This window comes from Serinus canaria, chromosome 8 (assembly GCF_022539315.1).
Source record: "Serinus canaria isolate serCan28SL12 chromosome 8, serCan2020, whole genome shotgun sequence".
Taxonomy (NCBI): Eukaryota; Metazoa; Chordata; class Aves; order Passeriformes; family Fringillidae; genus Serinus; species Serinus canaria.
In genome coordinates, this window is record NC_066322.1 from 1,387,260 (window position 1) to 1,412,251 (window position 24,992).

The following is a 24,992-nucleotide window of genomic DNA, read 5'->3' on the forward strand; positions in this document are numbered from 1 at the left end:
GGTCGTGTAAAGGCATGTGAGAAGAGCAGACAAACGTGCCGAGGTACAGGAAAGCAGCGCTAAGGCACAAGGAAGAAAAACACCGACCCTTCCCTCCCATCAGAGAGGAATTTGAACAAAGCTCTAATCCCCTGAGCCCTGAAATGCTGCAGGTGACATATCCCAAAGGGCAGCACTCCCCAAGCCTGGGGCTGTGGCAGATCAGCAATACTGTGCCATTAATTGTGAGGAGAACTGCCTATCATTAATTGTGAGAACTGCCTACCATTAATTGTGAGGAGAACTGTCATTAGTGAGTGCTGAGACTATCCAAGGGGATCCTGAGAAGTCTTTGCAAACCCCTCACAGTCAGGGAAAAACTCGGTGCTGTTTGGTCCACAGCTCTGTGCTTTGCTCCTGTCACCATTGGTGACATTAAATGTGGAATGGGAAAACACTGCCCATCCCAGGACTGATGGTGTGGGAACAAAACAGGTTGGGAAAAGTTCGTACCAAATTTGTGGAAGAATGAGAGGCTTGGACTGTGAAAGGTTATTTAATTCAGAGGGAATAAGTGTCACTGAAGGGAATAAACATGGAAGAAGGAACAAAACCAAGCAGGAAAAGCCAGACTTGCTGCTGGTTAAAGGTGTTATTGGTTGAATCATTGGGTAGGAACTGCAGACCTTTCACTGGGGCCAGGGGAGGGGAGAGCTGGAGGGAGAAGGGAAGGTGCTGATCGATTCCTGAGCCCAAGGTGGCACAAAGGTCACTGAGAGTAACTGTGGCAGAGGCCACACTCAGCAGGAACAAAGGGGGACAGGAGAAAGAAACCTCAGGAGAAAGATCCCTCAGGGACACCGTGTGACACCGTGTCTCTCATTGTTCCTGTAACCCAGAGCTGGCTGAGCCCCGGCCCTGCACAGCTGCTGAGGATGCCACACACCACAGGAACCCCACAGCACTCCCATCATCCTGCCCAGCTCATTAAGGATTGATGGACTTTTGCTATGGCTTTGTATTTCCATGTTATGGTTTCCCAGTTAATTCATAAAAGTGATTTTGTGCGTTCCTGTGAGCTGCAGCTATAACAAAATAACAGGAAAAATCTGCCAGATTTACTTCAGCTGATACCAAGGACAAAACACAGGATGTTCAATCCATATTGCCCTTCCTTCTCTGGCTGTGCTTGCAAGGTTAAGAAAGCTCTGAAACACACAGTCACACCAGCAGTGCCTTTCACAAAGCCCTTTGTCCCAGGAAAAACCCGGCCAAAAGTTTTTCTGCTTAAAGAAAATGAAAGCAAAAAAGAATTTCCTCGTTTCACCACAACTCATTTATTCCACCATGGGCCTGGGTCCTCAGTGATGCAACACCAGCAACAGATTTGGCTGTTGTTGCTTGGAAAATCCTGGAATATTCCAGCTGGAGTAAACAGCTGGCGTGTATTCCTTGCAGTGTAAATGCTGGATGTAATTTGCTTCCCTCCAGGGTAATTTTATTAATGCAGCCTCGTTTGCTGTAAGCCCTGAGTTCTGTATTTCTCAGAACAGGATATAAATCACCACATAAATGACAAATCAAAGGAGACATCCACAAGATGCTCACAGTGATGTCAGTGGGTTGTGGTAAAGCCGTGAATCAACGGGTGACACTGGAGGGTTAAAATCAAATTCCAAGGCCCAACAAATCTTGTGAATCTAAACCCAGTCCATTCCAAATACAGCCTTTTATCTAGAGAGATGTGAAGCAGCCTGGTCCCAATCAAAACACGACTGCTTCCTTCTGCAAAACCTTCAGGAAAAACACTCTGCATCCTCTCAGCCGCTGGCACAGAACTGGAGGGGTTCTGATAGGAAAACCTCTCCTTCAGTTCATCATTTCCAAAGCAGAAGCCATCAACAGGGAAAAAAGGTGCAAACACCAAAAAAGTTCCTTAAAAATCTCTGTTCTTGCTGAATTAAATGGAAATTTCCTTAGAAAGTCAAGGTTTGTGATTTTTTTCTGCTGCCTGGAAAGGAAGTCAGTGTGACAGTGGCTGTGAAGAGGCAGAGGAAGGCAATGACCTGAATTTAACCAAGAACCCCAGGATTTTCTGCCAATAATGCCAATATTGGCTGGTTTATGTAGGAAATCACACAATTTCCCATTAATCTCAAAAATCCATCGCCTTCCTACCTACAAAGTTTCACAATTTACCAAAGCTGCAATGATCCAACTCACTTTTTAAAATTTTACTGGAGGATTTCACCTAGAAGCAGCTAAGATTCATGGTTAAAACCCTATTTACTTGAGGGGCCACAGATCCAACCTTTACAAGGTAACACAACACTTGCTCTACAGTTCTGTGTGTCAAACACTTCATTACTAAAGGAATTTTCATATATTCCCAGCATTAGAAGCTTGGATCAGCTAAAAAGTACCAAGTGTCCTACAGCTCTCGTTGGAAATAGTGTAGAAAAATATCCCCAAAGTGTTAAAAAGTTGAGAGCAACTTTTTCCATGGAAAGTGTTAAGAAAATGAACCTAAAAATTCCTGGAAGGGCATTCTGTCCTCACTAGTAGATTGTCTAACTTACACAAACAGATCCATTGAAAGCCTAGGAAATTTTCCATGGGTTTTTTTTTTTTTCATACAGGCACAAATTCAAAGCTTTGCTAGACCCAGCCTTAGATCAGGTGATGAGTTGCATTCCTGCTGGCTGTGACACAAAGGGAAGGAGTTTAAGATTATGTTGTCCAGTTTTGTTTTTGAATCAGAGGTTTCCATCTCCCATTAACAAGTTTGGAGGAACCTAACCTGGAAGTGTCCAGGACTCTGTGTGTCCCCTGAGAATAAATAACACACAGCAGGAAAGGAAATGATAGTTATCCAGGCTTCACATGCTGTGAAAATTAAGCTTTATTAGTCCCTCCAAGCATGTAATTATTGGAAGGGCTGAGATTAAACCTTACAAATGGGCACTGATCCAAATCTTATCTCCTTCTCTCTGGAGCAACCTTTGAATTAGTGCAAGTAGGGCCAGCTCTGATCCTGAGCAGGGTTCTACAGCCCCTCAGCCTGGCTAAACCCAGGTGTCAAAGCAAATAAACCTGTCCTAAGTAATCAGCTTCTGCTGCTCATCCTTGTCCTTCCCCCTGCCCTCACGGTGCTGCCCACCCCACCTTGCCCTGGCACCCCTTTCCCAGCAGGAAGCCAAGGAAGTCTCACCAAGGAAGGGTTTGAGTACACAGATCACATGGAGACAAACTGAAATAAACAGAATAAAAAAAAGACCCAGCTGTGCCTGAGCCTGTTCAGGGCTCGTAGGCTGGGGCTTGTCCAGGCCTGTGCTCACAGGGACTCACAAGAACAGCAGCCACTGTGGCCATGACTATCAAACCAAAATCATGTTCATCTCCTGTGCTAATACACCAGCAGAAACCCCAAACCAAACGATTAAAATAACAATATTTGGAGCCTGGTAGTTCTCTCCTGTGAGTTTGGCAGGAGGAACCCAGACCTGCACCGGGGAGGGGGCAGGAGAGCAGCTGTAAGCAGAACTGGGCAATAAATGCTGTGTGCCCTTGGCCTGGCAGCCCATCCCCAAATCCCACACGTACCTTGCAGGTTCACTCTGGAGACAGGTGGCTGACTCGTGGCTGGAGATCTCCTAAGAGGGAAAAAGAATTCTCTGTCAGGAGGTGGGATTTTATCTTTCCAAACCCTGCCAGCTCCCCCAATTAAAAATCCTTTTCTATTCTCCCAAAAAACCCCAAACACCTCACAAAGATTTGTTGAGCAGCATTGACAGATCTGTTAGGAAAAGCCAGAGATGGATGCTCCCTGCCTGCTCCACGGGCTGGAAATGAGGAGAAAGGTGCCACCATCTCATGCTGCCTTTGCAACTTCATGCTCAAAACATGCCTGAAGGCAGCAAGGGCCAGGCTCTGGGCTTCCCCCATGGCCAAGGCCTTTTCCCATAAAGCTTTTCCCTACAGAGTCTGGAATGGACCCTGTGATGTCAAACTGCTGCAAGGCAATGCCACAGGTAAGGTCAGAAATGTGCCTTTAAACCCTCCAGTTAACACTGAAATTGCTCCTGAAGCAAGGAAGAGGATGCTGCAGTCACTACTGATTAGCTCTGAAACAGCTGAAGGACACTTATAAGGACACTTATTGGACTCTGAGCAACAATCTCAGCAGCAATTCCTGGATTTTGGAGGGGCCAAAAGCTGAAAAAATTTGTTCAAGTCAAGCCAGCAGGGTCTGACTGGAAAAAGGTGCAGATTCTCTCCAAATGTCAACACAGTTCCCTGCAAGTCTTGCCAAACAAAACTGTCAATTTTTCAAGCTAAAACCATCATCAGAGACTTGTTTTCTAAAGGAGTTAAAAAGAGTTGACACCAAAATCAAGACACTTCAGTTTGGATTGACTGCAGTCCTTCAGGCTGACCAAAAAAGAAACTTTGGGCTTCTTCTGCTTCCCTAAAGAAGTTTGGGATCCATTTTAACTGAAGCCAGATTCCCCACACTCTCCCTTCTCCAACCTCCTTCCTAACCCCAAATTTCGGAGTCAGCCACTGAACTGCAACATCCATTATTCGCCAGCTCTCCTTTGAAGCTGGAATCAAAGCAGGCAGAGAGGCTCAATTGTGCTGCAATTGTAGCTCCGGGGGGTTCTTCAGAAGTGCTCCGGGAAGGCCTCGCTGCCCAGGTGAGGTCTGGAGCGCAATCCCAGCCCTCCACAGCCCGCTCCGGCAGGAGCCTCCCTGGCATCCAAAGGCTGTTCTGGCAGGATGTGCAGCACCCGGGCTCTCTGAAGGGTTCAGCACAGGGCACACATGCTGGGCGCTCAATTCCCTGCATATGTGCCCCGACCTGCCTCTGCTGAGCCTTTGAAAAGCCAAATCTCGAAATCTCTAAAAAACAGAAACTCCCCGACAGGGACACTGCAGCGCTCCGGGAGCGGAGGGATCCAAGCTCAGGGATCTCCAAGCCCTGAGCTGCACAGACATGCCTTTGGGGGGGTGGGGAGGGACCAGCCGCTGCTCCGAACGCTATTCCCCTCTCCAGAGCCGGCACCGCTCCCGCCACCCTCAGATCCATGTGCCCATCGTGTTTTCCGGGCAGGCAGGGATGGGAGATGGGAGTTTTGACAGCGCTGTCTTTCCTCAGCCGCCGCCGCGCTCCAGCGGCTCCCGCTGCCCGCTCCTTCCCTCCCGCCGCAGGGCATCACAGCGAGCAGGCTCCGGATGCTTCCCGACCGCGTCCTGGGCTGCAACTGCCAAACTCCGGCACTCCAAAGCCATTAATCATCCTCTCCTCTTTTCCAATCAGGAAACTGCCTCAAGAACCCTGACGTTAAAGTCCAAAAAATATGACTGCCAGTTGTTTTTTTTTTTCCTCCAGGCCTTAACATTCATATTTTCCAGCAAATATGTGGGACAGCATCCTCTTTTTCTTGCTTGGGCCAGGAGGGGTGGAGGAGGAGGAGGAAAAAAGAGAGGTGAGGAGAAGAGGGGGTAAAGGAAAGCTGAGATTCTCATGATCCCCAGAGCAGAAGTTTAAGTAAAATGTCACATATCATGAGACAGATGATAAAATCATGAGCTGGCAGCATGGCTGTAACCCAGCAGAGCTCTTTGGAAACTGTGCAGGAAGCTCCACAGCACCTGGAAGCACATTCTGCCACGGACTGGGATGTTTGGCATGGGATGGTTTAAAAATTTAATGACTTTTACTTTGGCCAGGCAAACAACTTTATACCTCAATCAAATCTGGGAATGCTTTCCAAAGGACACTGTAAGATGTCTGTGTGTCCTACAGGTTACACCCTCACTTCCTTCCGGCCCTGTCCAATTTCACATTCCTCATTAGGAACTGCCAAAATGCCCGAGCTTTCCAAAAAAGCAAAGCTTAAAAAAAAGGGAATATTTGAGCCATCTGGGTTTTTATTAACCTCCACCTTGGAATGCGGCGGTTCCTTCCCATCAAAATTTGCCAACAGGAATCAACAGGAGGGAAAACCTCACGCCTGGACAAAATGCTGGGCTTGATGTAAAATAAAGATGGTGAGCTCGTGGTGGGCACCAGGTGATGCCACCCACGCCTGGAGTGGAGTGAGCCCATGGTGTCCCACTGGGAACATCCCGGCACCTCATCCTTCCCTTCCGGAGCCAGCGGAGCAGGGTGGGATCAGTGGGACGGGTGGGTGCACAGCAGACCTCGCCAGGAATGAGTGATGATGGCTTGAGGCTGAGCAGCCCTCTGGGGCCCAGCAGGCCAGAGGATGACGATGGCTGGCTCAGTATAAATAGCCAAGGGGAAACGCTGGTTCCGGACAAAGGCCTAAAAAGGAGTTTGTTTGGTTTCTCCTGTTCAGCAGGTAGGAAAAACAACATCCTCCTCCTGAGTGCATCACCTTCCTCCTTCAGAGCAATCCGTGTCAAAGGAAGTGATGTGGGTTCAGTTCTCTGGGCAGCCCTCTCGCAGCTGAGCTCCAGGATGCTGCTGCTGGGAAATCCTTGTTGTTCCCAGAGCCCCAGGTTTGGGGTGCCCCCCTTGACATCTGCTCTTTGGCCATGAACAGCTCAGGTGAGATTAGCTACCTTGGGTAGAGCCTGATAACACCAGCTCTGGGGGTTTGATCCCTCTACGGGCCAACTAAGAGTTGGACTTGATTCTGCTGGATCCCTTCCAACTGGGACAATTCTGGGATTATTACTGCTGTGTGAAGCAGTGCTGGAAATGCAGGGCACGACCATTATGGAATGCCTGGGATAGCCAAGGTGGCCAGATGACAAAGATCATGGAATTAGGTTGACAGAGACCTCTGTTTAGGTTGACAGAAACCTCTGAGATCATCAAATCCAACTCAGTGCTGCCAAGGCCACCAGTGACCCATGTCCCCAGGATTTTAAATCCCTCCAGGGATGGGGACTCCACTCTGCCCTGGGCAGCTGCGCCAGGGCTGGGGAACCCTTTCTGTGAAGAAATTCTTCCTGATATTCAAATAAACATGCCCTGGCCCAGCCTGGGGCCATTCCCTCTGCTCCTGTCCCTGTTCCCTGGAGCACAGCCCGATCCCCCGGCTGTCCCCTCCTGGCAGGAGCTGTGCAGAGCCACAAGGGCCCCCTGAGCCTCCTTTGCTCCAGGCTGAGCCCCTTCCCAGCCCCCTCAGCCTCTCCTGGGGCTCCAGACCCTTCCCAGCCCCCTCAGCCTCTCCTGGGGCTCCAGACCCTTCCCAGTCCCCTCAGCCTCTCCTGGGGCTCCAGACCCTTCCCCAGCTCCGTTTCCTTCTCACTCACCAACCCCTCAATGTGTTTTTTGTGGTGTGGGGCCCCAGACCGTCCCCATGATCCATATTGGACATTGCACAAAACGAAACACAATGCTTATTCCTCAGGGAGGACCTGAGGGATGAGAGGATGAGAGGTTAGGGAATGAGGGGATGAGAGACTGAATGGATGAGGTGATGAGGGAATGAAGGAATGAGGCTTAGTTGGGGGATAAGGGCATGAAGGGATAAGGGAACGAAGGGATGAGGTGATGAGGGGATGCGGGAATGAAGAGATGAGGGGATGAGAGGACGAGGCAGGGAGGGAATGAGGGGTGAGGGAATGAAGGGATGAGAACATGAGGGGATGGATGCCATGAAGGGATGAGGGGATGAGAGGACGAGCAGGTGAGGGGATGAGGGGTGAGGGGATGAAGGGATGAGGGGATGGACACCATGAGAGGATGAAGGACGAGGCGGCGAGGCAATGAGAGCGTGAGGGGACGAGGGCAGGGCGCCATGAGGGGAGGCAGACGGCGCCCCCTGGCGTCCCGCGCAAACCGGGCCGAGCCGTGAGGCCATGGCGGAGCCTGAGGCACCGCGGCCGCCGCTGCCCGGGCCCCGCCACCCCTGCTCGGGCCCCGCCGGCTCCTCCTGCCTACGGAAGGAGCTTAAAAAGCCAGGCTTACTTGTTGGAGGTGCCGTGTAAATTGGTGAGAAGCGTGAAGTTGTTCCTCACGCTTCTTAGGCTGGCCAGCACCTGAGGGAGACAAAACCGCAGGTGTCACCTTCTCCGCTTTAATGCTTTAGAAAAACTATTTTAGAGGCCAATATGCCACCAACTCACCTGGGCGAAAGGTGTGACAATCAGGTCGTCGCCATGCCTAAGGAAAAACGGAGAAAAATGTATAGATTTCTGTTCAAATGTACATTCAAACAGAGTGAAATTCACCTCAGGGAAGGAGCGCTTTCCCGAGGGGGTTTTCCTCACGAACGAACCCGCAGCATTTAGTTAACACCACATAAAAGCTTGTTCCTAATGGAAAGGTCACCGTGTATATCCAAAACAACCAGCTGGAGTGAGCATTCGGACTGGGAACGCCAGGCAATAAAAGCCAGGAAATTCAAAAGTTAAGGCTCATGCTTGCGCCGCGGTGGAAAAAAACCAACCGTAGTGGCGCGGGGAAAGGTCACCTTTGAATTTCCTGGCTTTTGTTGATCGCTGTCGCAGTCTCTAACCTTGTTCAGACGCCGGGCTTTGTCCGGCTGTTTTCATCATGGAAGGTTTGAGCAGAAGTTGTGAGCAAAATATACCATTGCTGGCAATAAGGGGGATTCTTTTTCTTTTTTCTTTTCTTTTGGTATTAATTATGGTACTTGAGCTTGTATGCAACATTCTATGTGATTTACCTAACTGAGAGATGGCAGGGAACAGAATCATTGAAGGCTTGGCTTGGGAGGGAGCTTAAAGCCCATCCAGTCCCACCCCTGCCATGGGCAGGGACATCTTCCAGGACCCCAGGTGGATCCAAACTCCATCCAGCCTAGCCCTGGACATTTCCAGGGATCCAGGGGCAGCCACAGCTGCTCTGGACACCCTGTGCCAGGGCCTGCCCACCCTCCCAGCCAGGAATTCCTTCCCAATATCCACCTAAATCTACCCACTTTCAGCTTAAATCCATTCCCCCTTGTCCTGTGCCTCCATCCCTTGTCCCGAGTACCTCTCCAGCTCTCTTGGAGCCCCTTTAGGCATTTTTAGGAGCAAGGTTTGGGTCAATTCTATTCTTAATCCCATAATTAATAACAGGATGTACTGAGCAAGGGCAGCAGAGCCAGAGGACCCTCTGGAGAGTTCTCCACCAGTGCTGGACCCCTCCAAAGAGGAATTCTCCCCACTGTGCTGCCAGAGGTCATCCCCTCATCCTCACCTGGGTATCAGCGCTACTAAGCCTAAATTTAATTAAAACTGTCTCCACACTCATGGAGACTCTGTCCCAAGTGCTAACAGAGCCTGGATGGCCACAGTGGATGGACACCTCAGCTGCAGACAGCCACGAATTTGGGGGAAATTATGGGATTCCCCCACCCCAGCACACTGCTGGGAATTGTTACAACCCACCATTTACATGAAACACTATTTGCATAATTTGGAGTGTTTCCTTCAATAAATATTTAGTCAGTTTTAACTCAGCAGGAACATTTTCTCGCAGAATTCTCGTGGATCTGGCTAATATTCAGATTTCCATTCCGTGACAAAACTTTCGCAACAGCTCAACTTTGTTTAATGAGCACTTTTTTTACAGCTGAATGGCCACTTCAAAACTTCAAAATGTGCCTTTCAAAATAAGGGGCTGGGAATCCAGGGACACTCTGTGGATATCAATCCTCTCGAGCTCAGCCATCTGTCTCATTTACCCCTTGGTTCTAGGGAGCAGCCCCAAAACAGGATGGGGAACAGCAATAGTGTTAATAAAAGTACAGCACAACTTCTCTGTTATTCCAGGATACAGCTTTGAAAGCTCTCCTGCTAAATTCTGGAGAAAATGGGAATATTTGAGGGATGGGATGGGATGGGAGTGGATGGTGGATCAGCAACTGTTTTGTGCATTCCAGCTACGAAATGTGCCAGAACCACCCATAAGCTCGTTTAACAGAGCTCTGAGGATTAGAGCAGCACAGAAAGCTCTAGGAGAGTGCAGAACAGGAGCTGAATTGGTGCTTACTGTTCGCTGGGGAGGGAGGAGTTCCTGGACATGGTCTTTGGTGAGAGGTCATAGTCGCTGTCGGATCTGTAGAGGAACGACTCCCGGCGCTGGCTGTGGCCCGGGAACGTGGTGTGCAGGACGAGTCCCGAGGAGGAGCTGGCCTGCGGGTCCAGCGGGCTGCGCCCCGGCGACGGGCCATTCTCCACATCGAAGCTGCGAACGGAGCACACACCGCGTGTCACACTCTGCCACAAGAGGGCTCGCAGGGCACCTCAGCACGGCTCTCTACCACCGTGTCACTTCAGCACGGCTCCCACTGTGTCACCTTAGCACGGCTCTCTACCACCGTGTCACCTTAGTGTGACTCCCACCCTGTCACCTCAGCACGGCTCTCTACCACCGTGCCACCTCAGCGTGGCTCCCACCAGGTCACCTGCCTGTGGCCACTGGAGCCACTCACCAGCCCATTTCTCCTGAGTGAAAGGAGGACCCTTTGTGACCAGAAACATTTTCCCTGGAGGATCCTGTGCTGGCTGCCTCTGCTCATGCTTCCTTCAGCATGGATGTCTCGCAGCTCAGCACAGCTCTCAGCACAAGCACACAGCAGCTGAAGAGGGCAGGGACAGATCAGGGATGATGGAGAATCCATCCCTGGCAGGCCCTGGCACAGGGTGCCCAGAGCAGCTGTGGCTGTCCCTGGATCCCTGGCAGTGCCCAAGGCCAGGTTGGACAGGGCTTGGAGCACCCTGGGACAGTGGAAGGTGTCCCTGCCCATGGCAGGGCTGGAATGGGATGGGCTTTAAGCTCCCTCCCAACCCAAACCATTCCAGGATTCCAAACATCCCACTCCACCCTCAACGTCCTTTGCACAAGTCCTGGCATTCAATTTGCCAAACCTCAGTCCAAGTCTTACAAGCACACCAGGGACTAAAGGCACCACAACGTGACAACACTCAGCCCTGCACCCATCTGCTCTGGAGCCAAACTTTTGAAACCCTGCAAGATTTGCAAGCACTGGGCAGCTGTGGGAGCTGGATGCCCAAACCATGTTTTTAGCCATTCAAGGTATCAGTTCAGTGAATTTTAAACAGCTGTGCTGTAAAATGAAGGGCTGTTTAAAAACTAAAAAAAAAAGCACAGAACTTTTTGTCACCTTTTCCATTTTACACCCGCTTTCTTGTGGTTTCATAGCTTGGCTGCTGTAACCTGTGGCTGAAGTCACCCTGGCCACTCCAGCAAGTGACACCCCTCGTAAACGCTGAAAATGAGCAGGTTGGCCTCCTTTGGGCCTGATAGAAACACCAGATGTGTCACCATGGCCCAGAAAGCCAAGTGAGGTACGGCCACGCTCAGGGGGAAATTCCTTGCCTTTGGAAGTCAGGTTTTGTCTCTTGCTCCAGTGCCTCATCCCATGCCTGATGCTGTCCCACCAGGACACTGGGCAGTGGTTCCTGCTGTGCCTTTCTCCATCCCTCCACTCCTCAATCCAGAAGATTCCCTGAGCACAGCGGCAGTTCCTAAGGGCTTTTTCCTCCTGCAGGTGGCAGGAGTTAGCTGCGAGCGGGCACCGGCCCCGGACCTGTGCAAAGCTGCGCCTGAGCCGCGGTAATGAGCAGACAACGGCGAGCCAGGAGAAATCATTGTAAAACACAGCGAGGCTTCGTGAGTCACTCTGCAAACAAAGAGAATTCATAACAGCAACCCCCAACTGCTCAAATGCTGCAGTGTTACTGTAACAACTACAGGATCAGAGAACTTCCCGAACTGGAAGCGACTCACGGAGACCAACGATCCAACTGCTGGCCCTGCCCTGGACACCCAACATTCCCACCCTGGGCATCCCCGGCAGCGCTGCCCAAACGCTCCTGGAGCTGCTCTGGCAGTCTCGGGGCCGTGCCCATTCCCTGGGGATCTGGGCAGTGCCAGCACCCTCTGGGGGAAGAACCTTGCCCAAAATCCAAGCTAAACCTCTCCTGACAGAGCTCCAGCCGTTCCCTGGGATCCTGTCCCTCCACTGCCCCTCGGGAGGAGCTGCAGACCCTGGTGAGGCTCCCCTCAGCCTCCTCCAGGAGGAACAAGCCCAGTGCCCTCAGCTTTTCCTCGTATTTCCACTCCAGACCCTTCACCAGCTTCAGGAACCAATGTCCCTGGATTAGCATTGCCCACCAGTAATGGGATGTGGCAAAATTTGGCAAAAGGACTGAGAAACAGCAATGTGCCACAATTTGGATGTAATTCAGTCATTCGAGTTATCATTGCCAGTCAAGTGGTTTCCATGAGAGCTGCACAGCCCCACAGCTTGCTCTGGAGTATGAAACACAAACACATTCCAGCCCAGCAGACCAGGCAGGCTCGAGGATTTTTGTTTATGTTGGGAATTTACACTTTTCCTGAGGATGATAGCACTAACTCTCCAAGAAGGTTCACCATCTGCTTTGCCTTCCCAGAGTCATTCCTGTTACTCCCCATCTCCCAACTACAGCACCACGTCCATGATATCAAATATTTCCAGAGGTTTGGGCAGACTTTGTTAATTATAAAGCTCCTTTTTGAGATTCGTGAGTCTCACCAAGACATCCCTCAGGACTCTTAAAACCAGGAATAAGGAAAAATGCTGCTCCTTCCACTGCCTGGCCGCTCTCTAACACTGTGCACCTGTTCCCCATTATCCGAACAGCTTGCTGCTTTTCCTAAATAATCTCCCATGTGGAAAGGGCTGTGCTTGAAACCATCAGCACTTCATGGCTCAGGATGGGACACTTGGAGCTGAGCAAAGCCCTGGCAGGGGCACAGGGCTCCCTGGGGTGGCAGCTCCACAGACATTACTGACCTTCTCCCGCTTAGGGAAAACATTGCTACTCTTAGGAACCCCTTAAAAGTACAAATCCCTCTGCTGGGTTTGTGCCTCATGTGGCTCCTGACATTTTATCCAGGTGAGACCCCACCTGCAGAGCTGCCCCAGCCCTGGGCTCCAACATCAGGAGGACCTGAAGCTGCTGGAGAGAGTCCAGGAGGCCCCAGAACTGTTCCAAGGGCTGGAGCCCCTCTGGAGCCAGGCTGGGACACCTGGGGGTGCTCACCTGGAGAGGAGAAGGATCCAGGGAGAGCTCAGAGCCCCTGGCAGGGCCTGAAGGGGCTCCAGGAGAGCTGGAGAGGGACTGGGGACAAGGCATGGGGGACAGGACACAGGGAATGGCTCCCAGTGCCAGAGGGCAGGGATGGATGGGAGATTGGGAATTCCTGGCTGGGAGGGTGGGCAGGCCCTGGAATGGAATTCCCAGATTTGCTGTGGCTGCCCCTGGATCCCTGGCAGTGCCCAAGGCCAGGCTGGACACTGGGGCTGGAGCAGCCTGGGACAGGAGAAGGTGTCCCTGCCATGGCAGGGGTGGCACTGGGATGATTTTTAAGGTGCCATAGAAGCCAAACTGGTCTGTGGTTCTGGGATGCCACAATCTCCAGAGCTCAGTGTCCCCACACAGAGCAGCAGCCCCTGCAGCCCTTCCCTGTGCTGTCCCAGCTGCCTGGCACAGGAACCCGGCAGCACTTACTGAAGTGTTTGTAACAGAAGCTGTCAGCTGCAGCTAAACACATCATTAAGCCTCTGCATGTATCCAAAAGCAAAACCATGTGTTTACTTGACTTTGTAATCTCTGAATAAAGAAGTTCAAGGCCAGGTCGGACAGGCCTTGGAGCAAACTGGGCTGGTGGGAGGTGTCCCTGCCCTTGGCAGGGGGTGGCACTGGATGATCTTTAAGTTCCTTTTAATCCAAACCATTCTGTGACTTTAATTTACTCTCTGTTCCTGTTCTCCTGCTCAGTGGGTACAACAGAGACAGACTAACCAGAGGCCCTGCCCTGCTCACACCCAGAGCCCAAAACAGACCCGAGAGCTGCTGCTGCTCCCTCTGCAACCCAAACCCACCTTCAGCAGAGCCCTCCCAGCTCTCAGAACCCATCCAGCAGCACCCTGAGGAGGCTCCTGGTTTGCACAGCACACGTCAGGGATTGTATCCAGCACCGTGCTGGATTGGAGCAGCCACAAGGAGATGGCTGGAAAAGTACAGCAGGAGGTAAAAATGAGTTTGGATTCTCTCTTAGCACAAAGGGTTCAAAAAAACCTAATCCTTTTAATGTTTACTACAGATAAGCAGCTCGACATTATCCTGTAACAAGTGAACATCATGGGGTTGTTTTTAGTCCCCCAGAGAAGGAATCCTGAATCCTAAAATCCAGTTGTTACTTTTCCAAATGTACATCCTGGGCTATTTTATCCTCTTCCAATGGTTCTCTGCCATTAATCTCTGGAAAGAGCAAGGCACAGTCAAACAAAGCAGACACCCCGCCTCTATTTTTACTTCCAGAGCTTGGAAAGACATATGGATGTGAGCGTGATCACTCCCAACATGGGCAGCAATGCCATTTCCTAAGGGCTTTTTCCTCCTGAAAATATTCCAGCTAACAACTGATGGAACAGTTGCTTCCCTTCCTACCCAGCTGAGGTATAACTAGGGATGAGTGGCACAGGGTGCCCAGAGCAGCTGTGGCTGCCCCTGGATCCCTGGCAGTGCCCAAGGCCAGGCCTGGAGCACCCTGGGACAGTGGAAGGTGTCCCTGCCCGTGCCCACGATGAGTTTGAAGGTCCCTCCCAGTCCAGAGTACCCCAGGATTCTGTGGTGCCGCTCCCTGGGCAGCACAGGGAGCTCTGCTCACCCTGCAGCTGTTTCTGCCCAGCACCTCCACCCACCCCCAGCTCACCAGCACCAGCTGTGCTCCTGCTGCATGAAAAACCCAGCAGAGTCTCCCCAGGGGAAAGCTGCCCCTTTTCCCTGTGGGAAGTGCTGGATGGCTCGTGGCTGGTGGCACAGGTGGCACAGGTGGCACAGGGACAGCACGGTGCTGCAGAGCCGGGATTTTGGCAGCACCTGCTCTGTGACACACTGATGTCCCACAGCACAGATGTTTCCATTGCAGCCACAGGGCAGTGTTTAGCCCAGCTTGGCCTGGCTGCTCTGCTCTGTTTAGTGTCACTTCAGCTTTTCCAGCTTTCCCAGCTCCAGCCAAGCCCTGTAGCATTTCTCAGACTGTCTCTCTCAGTCCACAGCACACGGATGTTGGAGGCTGCCTGCGGTGCCTTGGCTCATGTGACAGGGACACTGGTGTCTTCTGGTGGGGCTCCAGGACACCCTCCAGCCCTTCTGCCCCTGGACAAGCCTTGATCCCTGCCAGAACCAGCGTGGGGGGATAATTCCACCCAGCAAGTGGGAACACGGGGTCCAGCCCCGCCTTTCCCCCACTGGGACATTATTGGCAACAGAAGGGGAATTCCAGTCCTATATTCCATCTTTTATTGATGCATCTTCCAGGATCTCCCACCCCTCTAAAGTGCAATCTGCACTTCACTCCATTCCCAGAGCCGAGCCTTCAGCAGGGTCTCCAGAGTCCCCTGCACAAACGCCCTGTGCTTCCAGCACACAGGAAAGCATTCCCGGATCCGCACGGAGCACCAGGAGGCTGCTGGCCAGAGCCAGGCTTTATTCCATCCTGCCCTTAAACAGAGATCCTGGCAGGGCTCCAGAGCCACTTCTGCCTTTCCAAGCAGGGGGGAAGCTCTGAGCTGCCTCATTCTGTCCGGCCCCACTTCACAGAGCTCCTCTCATCTGCTGTCAACCACACAGGAGACAGGAACAAAGTGACAACCGTGGTGACAACTCACAGACACCACAGAGTTTCCATTTCACCTGAGCTGAACAGGCAGCCTTTGAGGTGGAAGATTTACACATTTCCTGCACTAATCTTTTAAATTCCCCCAGCCCTTCCATGGCATCCAAAACTCCAGCAATGGGTGCGTGGAAAGCTGCTGTGCTCAGAAATGCATCCAGCCTTTCCACTTGATTCATGGAATAATTATTTGACCTGGTTTTTGGATTTATCTCTATAATTGGGATCCGTGGAGCCTGTCAGTAAAAAGACAGTGAAATGTCCTAAGATGGTATTCAGATCTTTAAATCCTTTGGAGACTCGGCCTTTAACAATAATTAATCCAGCTGGGTACATTTCAGCAAAATTTCCCTTGCTTCACATTTCTCAAATGCCTGCACTCTCCATCTTTCCTATCCACGGGAAAGGACACTGTGACAGAAAATGTCAGAGCCCACGGATTTGATTCCAAGGGCAATCTTTTCAGAGCTCTCATTGATCCTTTCAGGGCCAGCAGGAGCTCAGTGCAAAGGCTGCGTCACCCAAAAGGTGAGCATCTGCCACCTGCTGCTGTTTGAGGAGAAAATCTGAGAGATGGAAAGTCCTGGTCCTTTGGCACGAAGGGTTTGCTCTGTCTGAGGGGTTTGGCACGTGGATCACAGCCATGGCTGGGAATGGCACTGCTGCTCCCACACAGGGGTGTCACAAGTGCCTGAGGCAAAGGCCACCAAAGGAAATCACCAAAGGACAGCACTGGTGTGAAAACAAGAGGGGTTAAAATGGACAGGAATAAACTGAGGCTGGAAATCAGAGGGAAATCTGTGCCTCGAGAGCAGCCAGAGCACTGAACAGCTTTCCTGTGGGAGTGATGGGGGTAAACACCAACTTGATGTTATTTCTGGTGGGATTAATAGTGTAACTCATGAAACATTGCTCCAGGGAGATCCTAAAGGGCCTAAAGGGGCTCCAGGAGAGCTGGAGAGCGGCTTGGGATATGGAATTGTTCCCTGGGAGGGTGGGCAGGCCCTGGCAGCTGTGGCTGGGACAGTGGGAGGTGTCCCTGCCATGGCAGGAGCGAGATGAGCTTTAAGATCCCTTCCAATGCAAACCACTCCATGATTCCACAATTCTGTGGAAATGCCTAGCCCAGCTCGCGCAGGCAGAGCCAGGGAATACAAAGCCTGCCAGCCCAGACAGTATTTCCATAAATTTGCATTTTTCCCAAGGCCAGTGAGGCGGAAGGGACCCTTCAGCAGGAGGCGGCAGGGACAGCTCTGCCTGCCCACGCTGCCTCCCCTCCTCCTCGGGCAGCTGCAAAACAAAACGGGGGAAAAGAGGGTCAGGTCAAACCCCAGATTTTAATTTTCTGCTGTTAAATCACACGGTCTGCAATGAGCTTTAATCACTCAGGACAGTAAACTGGATTTAGCAGAAGGAAAAGCTTCTCCAACGTGGAGAGAAGTCAGAGGTGGTGAGCAGCAAGAACAAAACCTTTTAAAGGAATGATAGTGAGGCCAAAAATCCAGGCAGGGCAAAACTCCTGCAGCACATTTCATGTGGTTTGTGCCAAATGGTGGGGTCAGGCAGCAAATCAAACCCTCTTGGGATGATTTCCCTGATGTGAAAACAGATAGAGCGCTGCTGGCACACAAAATATCATTTAATAACACTGTTAATGTTCCCTAGACCTGCAAATCCTCTCCAGACCTGCTCCAGGGCTCATTTTGATCTTCCTTAATTAATGATCCCTTAGAAGCTCTGTTTCATGTTGAAAATCACTTGCTGGAATCACTGTTTTGGAGTCACTTCCTCCAAACCATAAAGCTTTTCAAAAGAATGAAGAGATGTGGGGGCACTCAGCAAAATCAGCCCAGAACTAAAATCTGAAACAAGTCATCAAGTCCAGGAGCATCAAACAACACAACAAAGCAGCCACAGCCACTTGGAAATTTGGGATAAATATGAGCAGAGCACTTGCTAGGATTAATTAATGCTTAATTACACAGAAGGTGAAGTTTGCAGTGTGAGTTAGCACAAATGTGTTGGCCTGGCACAAAATCATTGTATCTGATTGCAGTTACAGCTTCATTCCCAAGCGAATGAGAATTGAGCCATCCTGGGTGTTTCAGGCTATTGATAAAGGTATTGATAAAGGGTTTGACCTGAGTTAATGAAGAATGAGTAGGCAGAGGCAATCGATGGCCAAAGTGGATCCATTTAAAAATATTGACTCACTCTGGGGAAACATTTGGAGTGGTGAGACCTGCAGAGAGGAGGCACTGAGGGGTTACTCCCATGGGGGGAAGAGATGTTGGAGTTCACAGATGGAACACAGGAGAGAAAACACCTGGAATTAGTGAGGAGCTGATAAAAACACCTGAAATTGGTGAGGATTTAGTGAAAACACCTGAAATTACTGAGGGTTTAGTGAAAACACCTGAAATCTGTGAGGAGCTGATAAAAACACCTGAAACTGGTAAGGAGCTGCTGGGAACACCTGAAATCAGTGAGGAGCTGATCAAAACACCTGAAATTAGTGGGGGTTTAGTGAAAACACCTGAAATTAGTGAGGAGCTGATAAATAAACCTGAAATTAGTGAGGAGTTAGTGAAAACACCTGAAACTGGTGAGGAGCTGATAAAAACACCTGAACTTAGTGAGGAGCTGATAAAAACCATCTGAAACTGGTGAGGAGCTGATAAAAACACCTGAAATTAGTAAGGAGCTGATAAAAACACCTGAAATTAGTGAGGATTTAGTGAAAACACCTGAAACTGGTGAGGAGCTGATAAAAACCACCTGAAATTAGTGAGGAGCTGATAAAAACACCTGAAATTAGTGAGGAGCTGATAAAAACACCTGAAAGGATGAGGAGCTGCTGGAATAGATGGTGCCAGACCTTTGAGGGGTGGCCCAGGACAAGCAGCAATGGCCATACACTAAAACACAAATTGCACCTGAACATGGGGAAGAACTTTGCACTCAGGGTGGCAGAGCACTGGAACAGCTGCCCAGGGAGGTCAGGAGCTTCTCCCTGGAGATATTCCAAACCCACCTGGATGTGTCCCTGTGTCACAGCTCTGGGTGACCCTGCCTCCAGCAGGAATCCAGCTCCTTTTGTCCTTCTCAGGCCAGCCTTGCCAGGTCAGGAGGTGTTTGTGGCACTGTGTGGATGTTCCTGGGGCTGGCTGCTGGCCAGTGCCAGCCCTGACAGCCTCTGGGAACCATCAGCATGCAGAGCCAGGGTGAGAGGCAAACAAGGGGATTGTCCTGATAGCCCTCAGCCAGAGTCCAGCGTGACACTGTCTATTAATACCCTGGTGTCACCCTGCGGAACAGCTGACCCAGGGGACAGCAAATGCCACACAGATAGCCAGGGCCTGCTGGTGATCATGTGAGGAGCAAACAAGATAAGGAGAGGGCAACAAAACCCTGGTGTCAAAGCCTCCTGTGCTGAGCACTCAGCCAGAACAGTGGGGTGTGCCTGGTGCCAGGGTGCTGCTGTGTTTGGGCAGGGGGGCTGGGCAGGGCTCAGTGCAGGAGGGAGGGGAGCAGCGTGTGCCAGCCTGGGGAGCTGGGCAGGACTCACCCTGCTCAGGGGAGAGATTTACTGCTGCTCACAACACACCCACCATGGCTCTGTACTGTGCTCTTACAAGAGATGTTCTCTGGGATTGACCCTAAACCCTGCAGTGCTTCTCTGAGAGCTGTTACCCCAGCACTCACAAACCCAAATTCTGCCTAAATTTGTACCTGCAGTGAGCAAAGGCACGATGAACCCCAATCCTCTTCCACGAGGGGGAAGCAAAAAGCCACTGAGACAGCCTGAAAATATAACCATGGCCACACTGGTGGCTCTGGTCCCCCTGTGACTGTCCTGGGGTGGCAGAGAGGCAGCAGTGCCACCTCAGGCACACTGAGGGCAGCTCTGATTCAGCAAAGCTCCCTCCAGCAGCAAGAGCTGAAAGCTGGGTGCCTCTAAGACATCCAGAGCTGGCCTAACCCCTAAAGCACAGCAAATCTGTGAGTAGAAAACACAGCCCAGCTCCTGATGGAGTGGAATGGCTGAGGTAATAAATAAACCTGTGCTTCATCCCAGCAGAGCCTCCTGCAAGCTCCTTCCCCACAATCATCTCAATGGATCCCTGCTCCTGAAGCTCTTCCCAGCTCAATGGGGCCATTGAAGCCCAGAATTGCTGGACTGCCTGTGCTGCATCCTCACAAGAGGATGAGACTCTTGCTGCAGTCTAAGAAAGCAAAATCACTTAGCACAAATCAGCTCTTTGAAAACCACTGATTAAATAGATATTCACAAGGCAGAGCACAATGGTTTGGAAGGAGCCATTGCAACCCATTACACAGCTCCTCATTCACAGCCAGGAGAGCTTTTCCTCTGCTTCTCTAATAACAGGGGAGAAAAAGAAGCCACGGGAAAGATATTAAATGGCATAAAAATAGGTGACAGGCAAATTTACAAACTGGGAGAAGCAGAGAGAGACAGGGTTTGTGCTGGCAGTCCTGCTGGGAGCCTGGAGCCCTGCAGCACCAGCCTGAGAAACTCCAGCTCTTCTGAAGGGAGGATGGAACTCCAGAGTTTATTGAAGGGTGACATGAGGGGCTGGTCAGTACTCAGAAACTCCATCTCTGACTCTGTAAAGATCCAAGGAGCTGCTGCAGGGCTGGAGCCAGGCTGGGAGAGCTGGGGAGAGGAGAAGGATCCAGGGGAAGCTCAGAGCTCCTGGCAGGGCCTGAAGGGGCTCCAGGAGAGCTGGAGAGGGACTGGGGACAAGGCCTGGAGGGACAGGACACAGGGAATGGCTCCCAGTGCCAGAGGGCAGGGATGGATGGGAGATTGGGAATTGGGAATTGTTCCTGGGAGGGTGGGCAGGTGTTGGATGGAATTCCCAGAGCAGCTTTGGCTGCCCCTGGATCCCTGGCAGTGCCCAAGGCCAGGCTGGACACTGGGCCTGGAGCAGCCTGGGACAGTGGGAGGTGTCCCTGCCCAGGACAGGGGGGACAGGATGACTCCATGGAATGTTCTCCCTGCCTGTGGACCCCTGCAGTGCCAACCCTTCCCAGCCTGGATGAAGAGCTGACCTTTGTCAGCCTCACACAATTCCTCCTGCACAGCTGCTGGGCTGCCAGGTCAGATCTCATGCAAGGTGACAATTTCTTAGAGCTTTGACAATTTCCTGTGTCTTCACAGAAAAAAAGTGGTAATTTTTTGCCTTGTCAGAACCCACTTTTTAACACTCTTAATCTGAAATAAACCCATCATATTCCATCTGTCATCAGCTGGGCTTTCATTCCTGGAGTTAAACTGGCCTGGGAGAGCAGCAGTGAGGGCAGAGTTTAATGGAATAATTCTTACACTGCACAATTTGGATGCAGCAAAGCAAAAGGGGGTCAGCTTGTTCTTCCAGCCTCCACTCCAAACAATTTAATGTCTTTATGGATGAAAAATGTCAGAGCCTTTTGTGATCTGAGGGAAACTGGGACATTCAAACAGCCCCACTTCAAGCCTTCACTCACACACCTCAATTCCTTCAGCCAATATTTATTCTCTGGATTTTCCAGAGTTCCTTTATGCACTTAAATGGAGAGATACAGACAGAGCCTCTCCCTCAGTGCCACTGTGCCCCAGTAAATCTCTGTCCTCGGGAGTGTCCCTGAGTGCCAAGAGCTGGGATCCAGCTGCTCCCTCTGGTTCCAGTGTCCCCCAGCCCTGCCGAGGTGGTCCCAGGGGACTGGAGAATTTATCCAGCACCAGGACTGAGGTGGGATCACCCAGAACCATGGAGTCGTGTCTGCCCCTGGCTCGGGGCCACCAGGAAAGGTTTGTTCAGGAGAACAGGAAGGTTTTGGTCCCAGAAACAGTCCCAGAGCAAAGGGCTGAGCTCTCTGTGCTCAGCCTTTCCCTGCCCCTCTCTGCCTGGCCCTGAAATCCTTCCCGATCCTTGTGATGTCACCGGCCCCAGTCCCCCGGGGCTCTGGGGAGCCGGGAAGTGCTGACCTGCTGGGAATTCTCCTTTGGCTCACACAGGGATGAGCTGCAAGAAATTCCTGCCTGTGCTTCCTCCCGCTGCCTTCAGGACCTTCCCCTGCGGGTTTCAGGCTCAGCCTGCCCCGTGCCCATCCCCTAATCCCACCCAGCACAAGGCTCAGCCCAGGCCAAGGAATGTTCCAGGGCTTCCTGGAGCTGGGCACAGGTGGGCAGGGGACACTGAGCCACTGATGCCACAGCTGGCAGAAGGGACTCACAGAGGGAATAGTTCCCAAAAACCAGGAGCAGGGACTCTGAGATCACCAGCAATGGGATGGCTCCTTCCTTACCCACCTGGCACATTGGGAACATTCCTTCATGGAAAGGTTCCAGCCCTGGCACAGCTGCCCAGGGCAGGCTGGAGTCCCCATCCCTGGAGGGATTTAAAATCCCTGTGGATGTGGCACTTGGGGACATGGGGCAAGGTTGGACTCGATGGTCTGAGAGGGCTTTTCCAACTAAACCACTCCATGATCCTACATGATCTTGGGGGGGGAAAAAGTCTGATTTGAAAGAGCCAATAGGAGTTTGAGTGATGCACCTGAGACAGATCCATTCCATCATCACCTTCAGATTTTGAATTAATCTCTCCTTCCAAACTCATTATAAACCATCTTTAAATGTCTCTTCCTAAGGGAGTGTTAAAAATTGACCAGCAAAGTCAAAACAGAGCATAGAATAAAGATTAGAGCCAAATTATCCACGATCAGTGTAAAAATAATAGACTTCCCTAGGATAACTGGGCACTGAAATGTGATTTAGAGATCTCCAAGAGCTCTGCCAGCTCACCCTCCATGTGACTTTTGGAACACTCAGGCTGTGATGAGTTTATAGCACAGTTCCGAGATTATAAATCCAAGGGTGTGGCTTTTAGCTCTTTTATTGGGGATTAAAACTATGAAATATTTATCCAACCTTTCAGCAAAGCAGGAATGAAGCCTGTCAGGAGCCAGATCCCCAGCTTTCATCCCTGCATCATCTCCTGCATACCACGGAGCAGGATCCTGATCCTGATTCCACTGAGCACCAGGGCAGAGGATCTGCTTCCCCCAGGGCTGGAAAGGGACACTCTGGGCTGGGAATGCTGCTCCAGAGCTCCAGGGGCTGTGGGTGGCACCAGGAGCACCCCCAGCTCCTGTTCCTGGAGCCTCAGAGAGGGTTTCACACCCACTTTCCTCTCTGTTTCAGGAAAAGGGTTTGCCAGCAATCTCCTCTCCCTTCCGGGATGAGCAGGCCCGGGCAGTGCCGGGTTCCTGGGAACCAGGAGAGCTGGGGGAGGGCAGCTCTCCCTCCCTACAAAGCCCTGGATCCCTCTCTGGGATAAGCCAGCGTTTGGGAGGCTTGAGGATAACTCCAACTGCTACAGATCCAGCCCTGCTCCCACCCAGCAGGCTGGGAACTCCCACATGGAATTCCCCTCCTGCCAGCTTCCAAGGCCAGATGATTTCATCCCAAACATTTGTTTATCAACTTCCAAACCAGTAAACGAGGAGTGAAACAGTTTCACCAAAAAAAAAAAAAAAAGAGGTGAAGGTTGTGCAGAGCCATCCCTGCTAAAGCCAAACAACACAAACATAAACAAGGGACGATCGAATCTCTCCCTTCTCCTCACGTTAAGTCATTCCCAGGATTTCATTTGAAAATCCAGGAGTGTGCTGCGAAGATTTTGTAATTACAAACCAATAAGAGAAACCATCCAGGAGGAATAATTACATAATTCCTAGCTGAACTGGCTGCTCAGAAGAATTCACAGCCTGGAAGAGCTGTAATAAATAGCTCCTCATCTCCTGGCTGCTGCTGCAGCTGATGAGTCACGGCTGTTCCCGGGAAGCAGCCCAGAATATCCTGCTCCTGTGTGTGCTGCATGGAGAATCAGCCAGCAGGGGCTCTGCTCAGTGCCACAGCGCTGGGGCAGCACTGATGTGGCCCTGCCATCCAAAGAGAACTGGGCAATGCTTTACTGCCAGGGGAAATGGGAATGTTTCACTGGAATTCAGGGAATGGGGCACGCCCGGCCTGGAGGGCTCTGCTGCCATCCCAAGGATTGGCACGGCCTAAACTGACCCCAGGGGGTGACAGGGAATGATTCCCAATCCCACACTTCTGTCCTGGCAGCAGAGGAGATCCTCCTGCAGTAAAACCATTGCGAGAGAGAAAAACAGCCTTGGAATCAGGAAATAAGGGAACAGGTCCAGGGATGGGATAGAGGGAATCCCACAGGAAGAGACTGTCGAGGCTGGGAGAGCTGGGAATGCCCAGCCTGGAGAGGAGAAGGCTCCAGGGAGAGCTCAGAGCCCCTGGCAGGGACTGAAGGGGCTCCAGGAGAGCTGGAGAGGGACTGGGGACAAGGGATGGAGAGGCAGGACACAGGGAATGGCTGGAAGCTGAAAATGGGTAAATTGAGATGGGATATTGGGAAGGGATTGTTCCCTGGGAGGGTGTGAGGCCCTGGCACAGAATTCCCAGAGCAGCTGGGGCTGCCCCTGGATCCCTGCAGTGCCCAAGGCCAGGCTGGATGGGTTTGGAGCAGCCTGGGACAGTGGGAGGGGTCCCTGCCCAGGGTGTCCCTCCTTCAGGGGTGGAACTGAGGGATTTTTAAGGTCCCTTCCAACCCAAACCAGTTTGGGATTCTGTGATAATGCACAAGGAGAGGGGGTTTTATACATCCCAAAAGGAAACTTGGGATGTTCCCAGTGCTGTCTGCAGTGAGTGTGCTGGGAGGTGAAGGCAGCAGCTGCACTTTGAGATGTGCATAAACACCAGGAGATGAAAGAGCAGAACCTGTTTGGAAATGAGGTTGTGACGTCAGATGGGGAAAGGCCTTTCTAAGCCCTGTCACTCTGTCAGTCTCCCCCACTTGGGGATCTGTCCTACAATTCCCAAAGAATCCTGATGTTCTCTGAGAGTGGCAAATACATTTATATATATATATTAGATATACATATATTCTCTGAGAGTGGCAGATCCTCTCTTGGTGTGGCACTGAAGGCCAGAGAACACATGCAGGTACCCAATAGCTAATTACACAGGAATAGGGATTTGAATTGCATTATGGATCCTGGAATGATTTGGGCTGGGAGGGATCTTAAAAATCATCCCAGTGGCCCCCATGCCATGGCAGGGACACCTCCCACTGTCCCAGGCTGCTCCAACCCCAGTGTCCAGCCTGGCCTTGGGGATCCAGGGGCAGCCACAGCTGCTCTGGGCACCCTGTGCCAGGACCTGCCCACCCTCCCAGCCAGGAATTCCCAACTCCCAATCTCCCATCCATCCCTGCCCTCTGGCAGTGGGAGCCATTCCCTGTGTCCT

General features: G+C 51.5%; 1 protein-coding gene across 1 annotated transcript in view; it reads right to left on the reverse strand.

The window, feature by feature from the left end:
* Nucleotides 1-24,992, reverse strand: part of PDE4B (phosphodiesterase 4B) — a 170,862-nt gene that overhangs the window by 49,222 nt on the left and 96,648 nt on the right. The window contains exons 4-7 of the mRNA XM_030226401.2: nt 9,962-10,156; nt 8,086-8,122; nt 7,928-7,998; nt 3,583-3,632 (exon numbers count right to left, since the gene is read on the reverse strand). Coding sequence (XP_030082261.1) covers nt 3,583-3,632; nt 7,928-7,998; nt 8,086-8,122; nt 9,962-10,156 — 353 coding nt within the window. The remainder of the gene's footprint in view (nt 1-3,582; nt 3,633-7,927; nt 7,999-8,085; nt 8,123-9,961; nt 10,157-24,992) is intronic.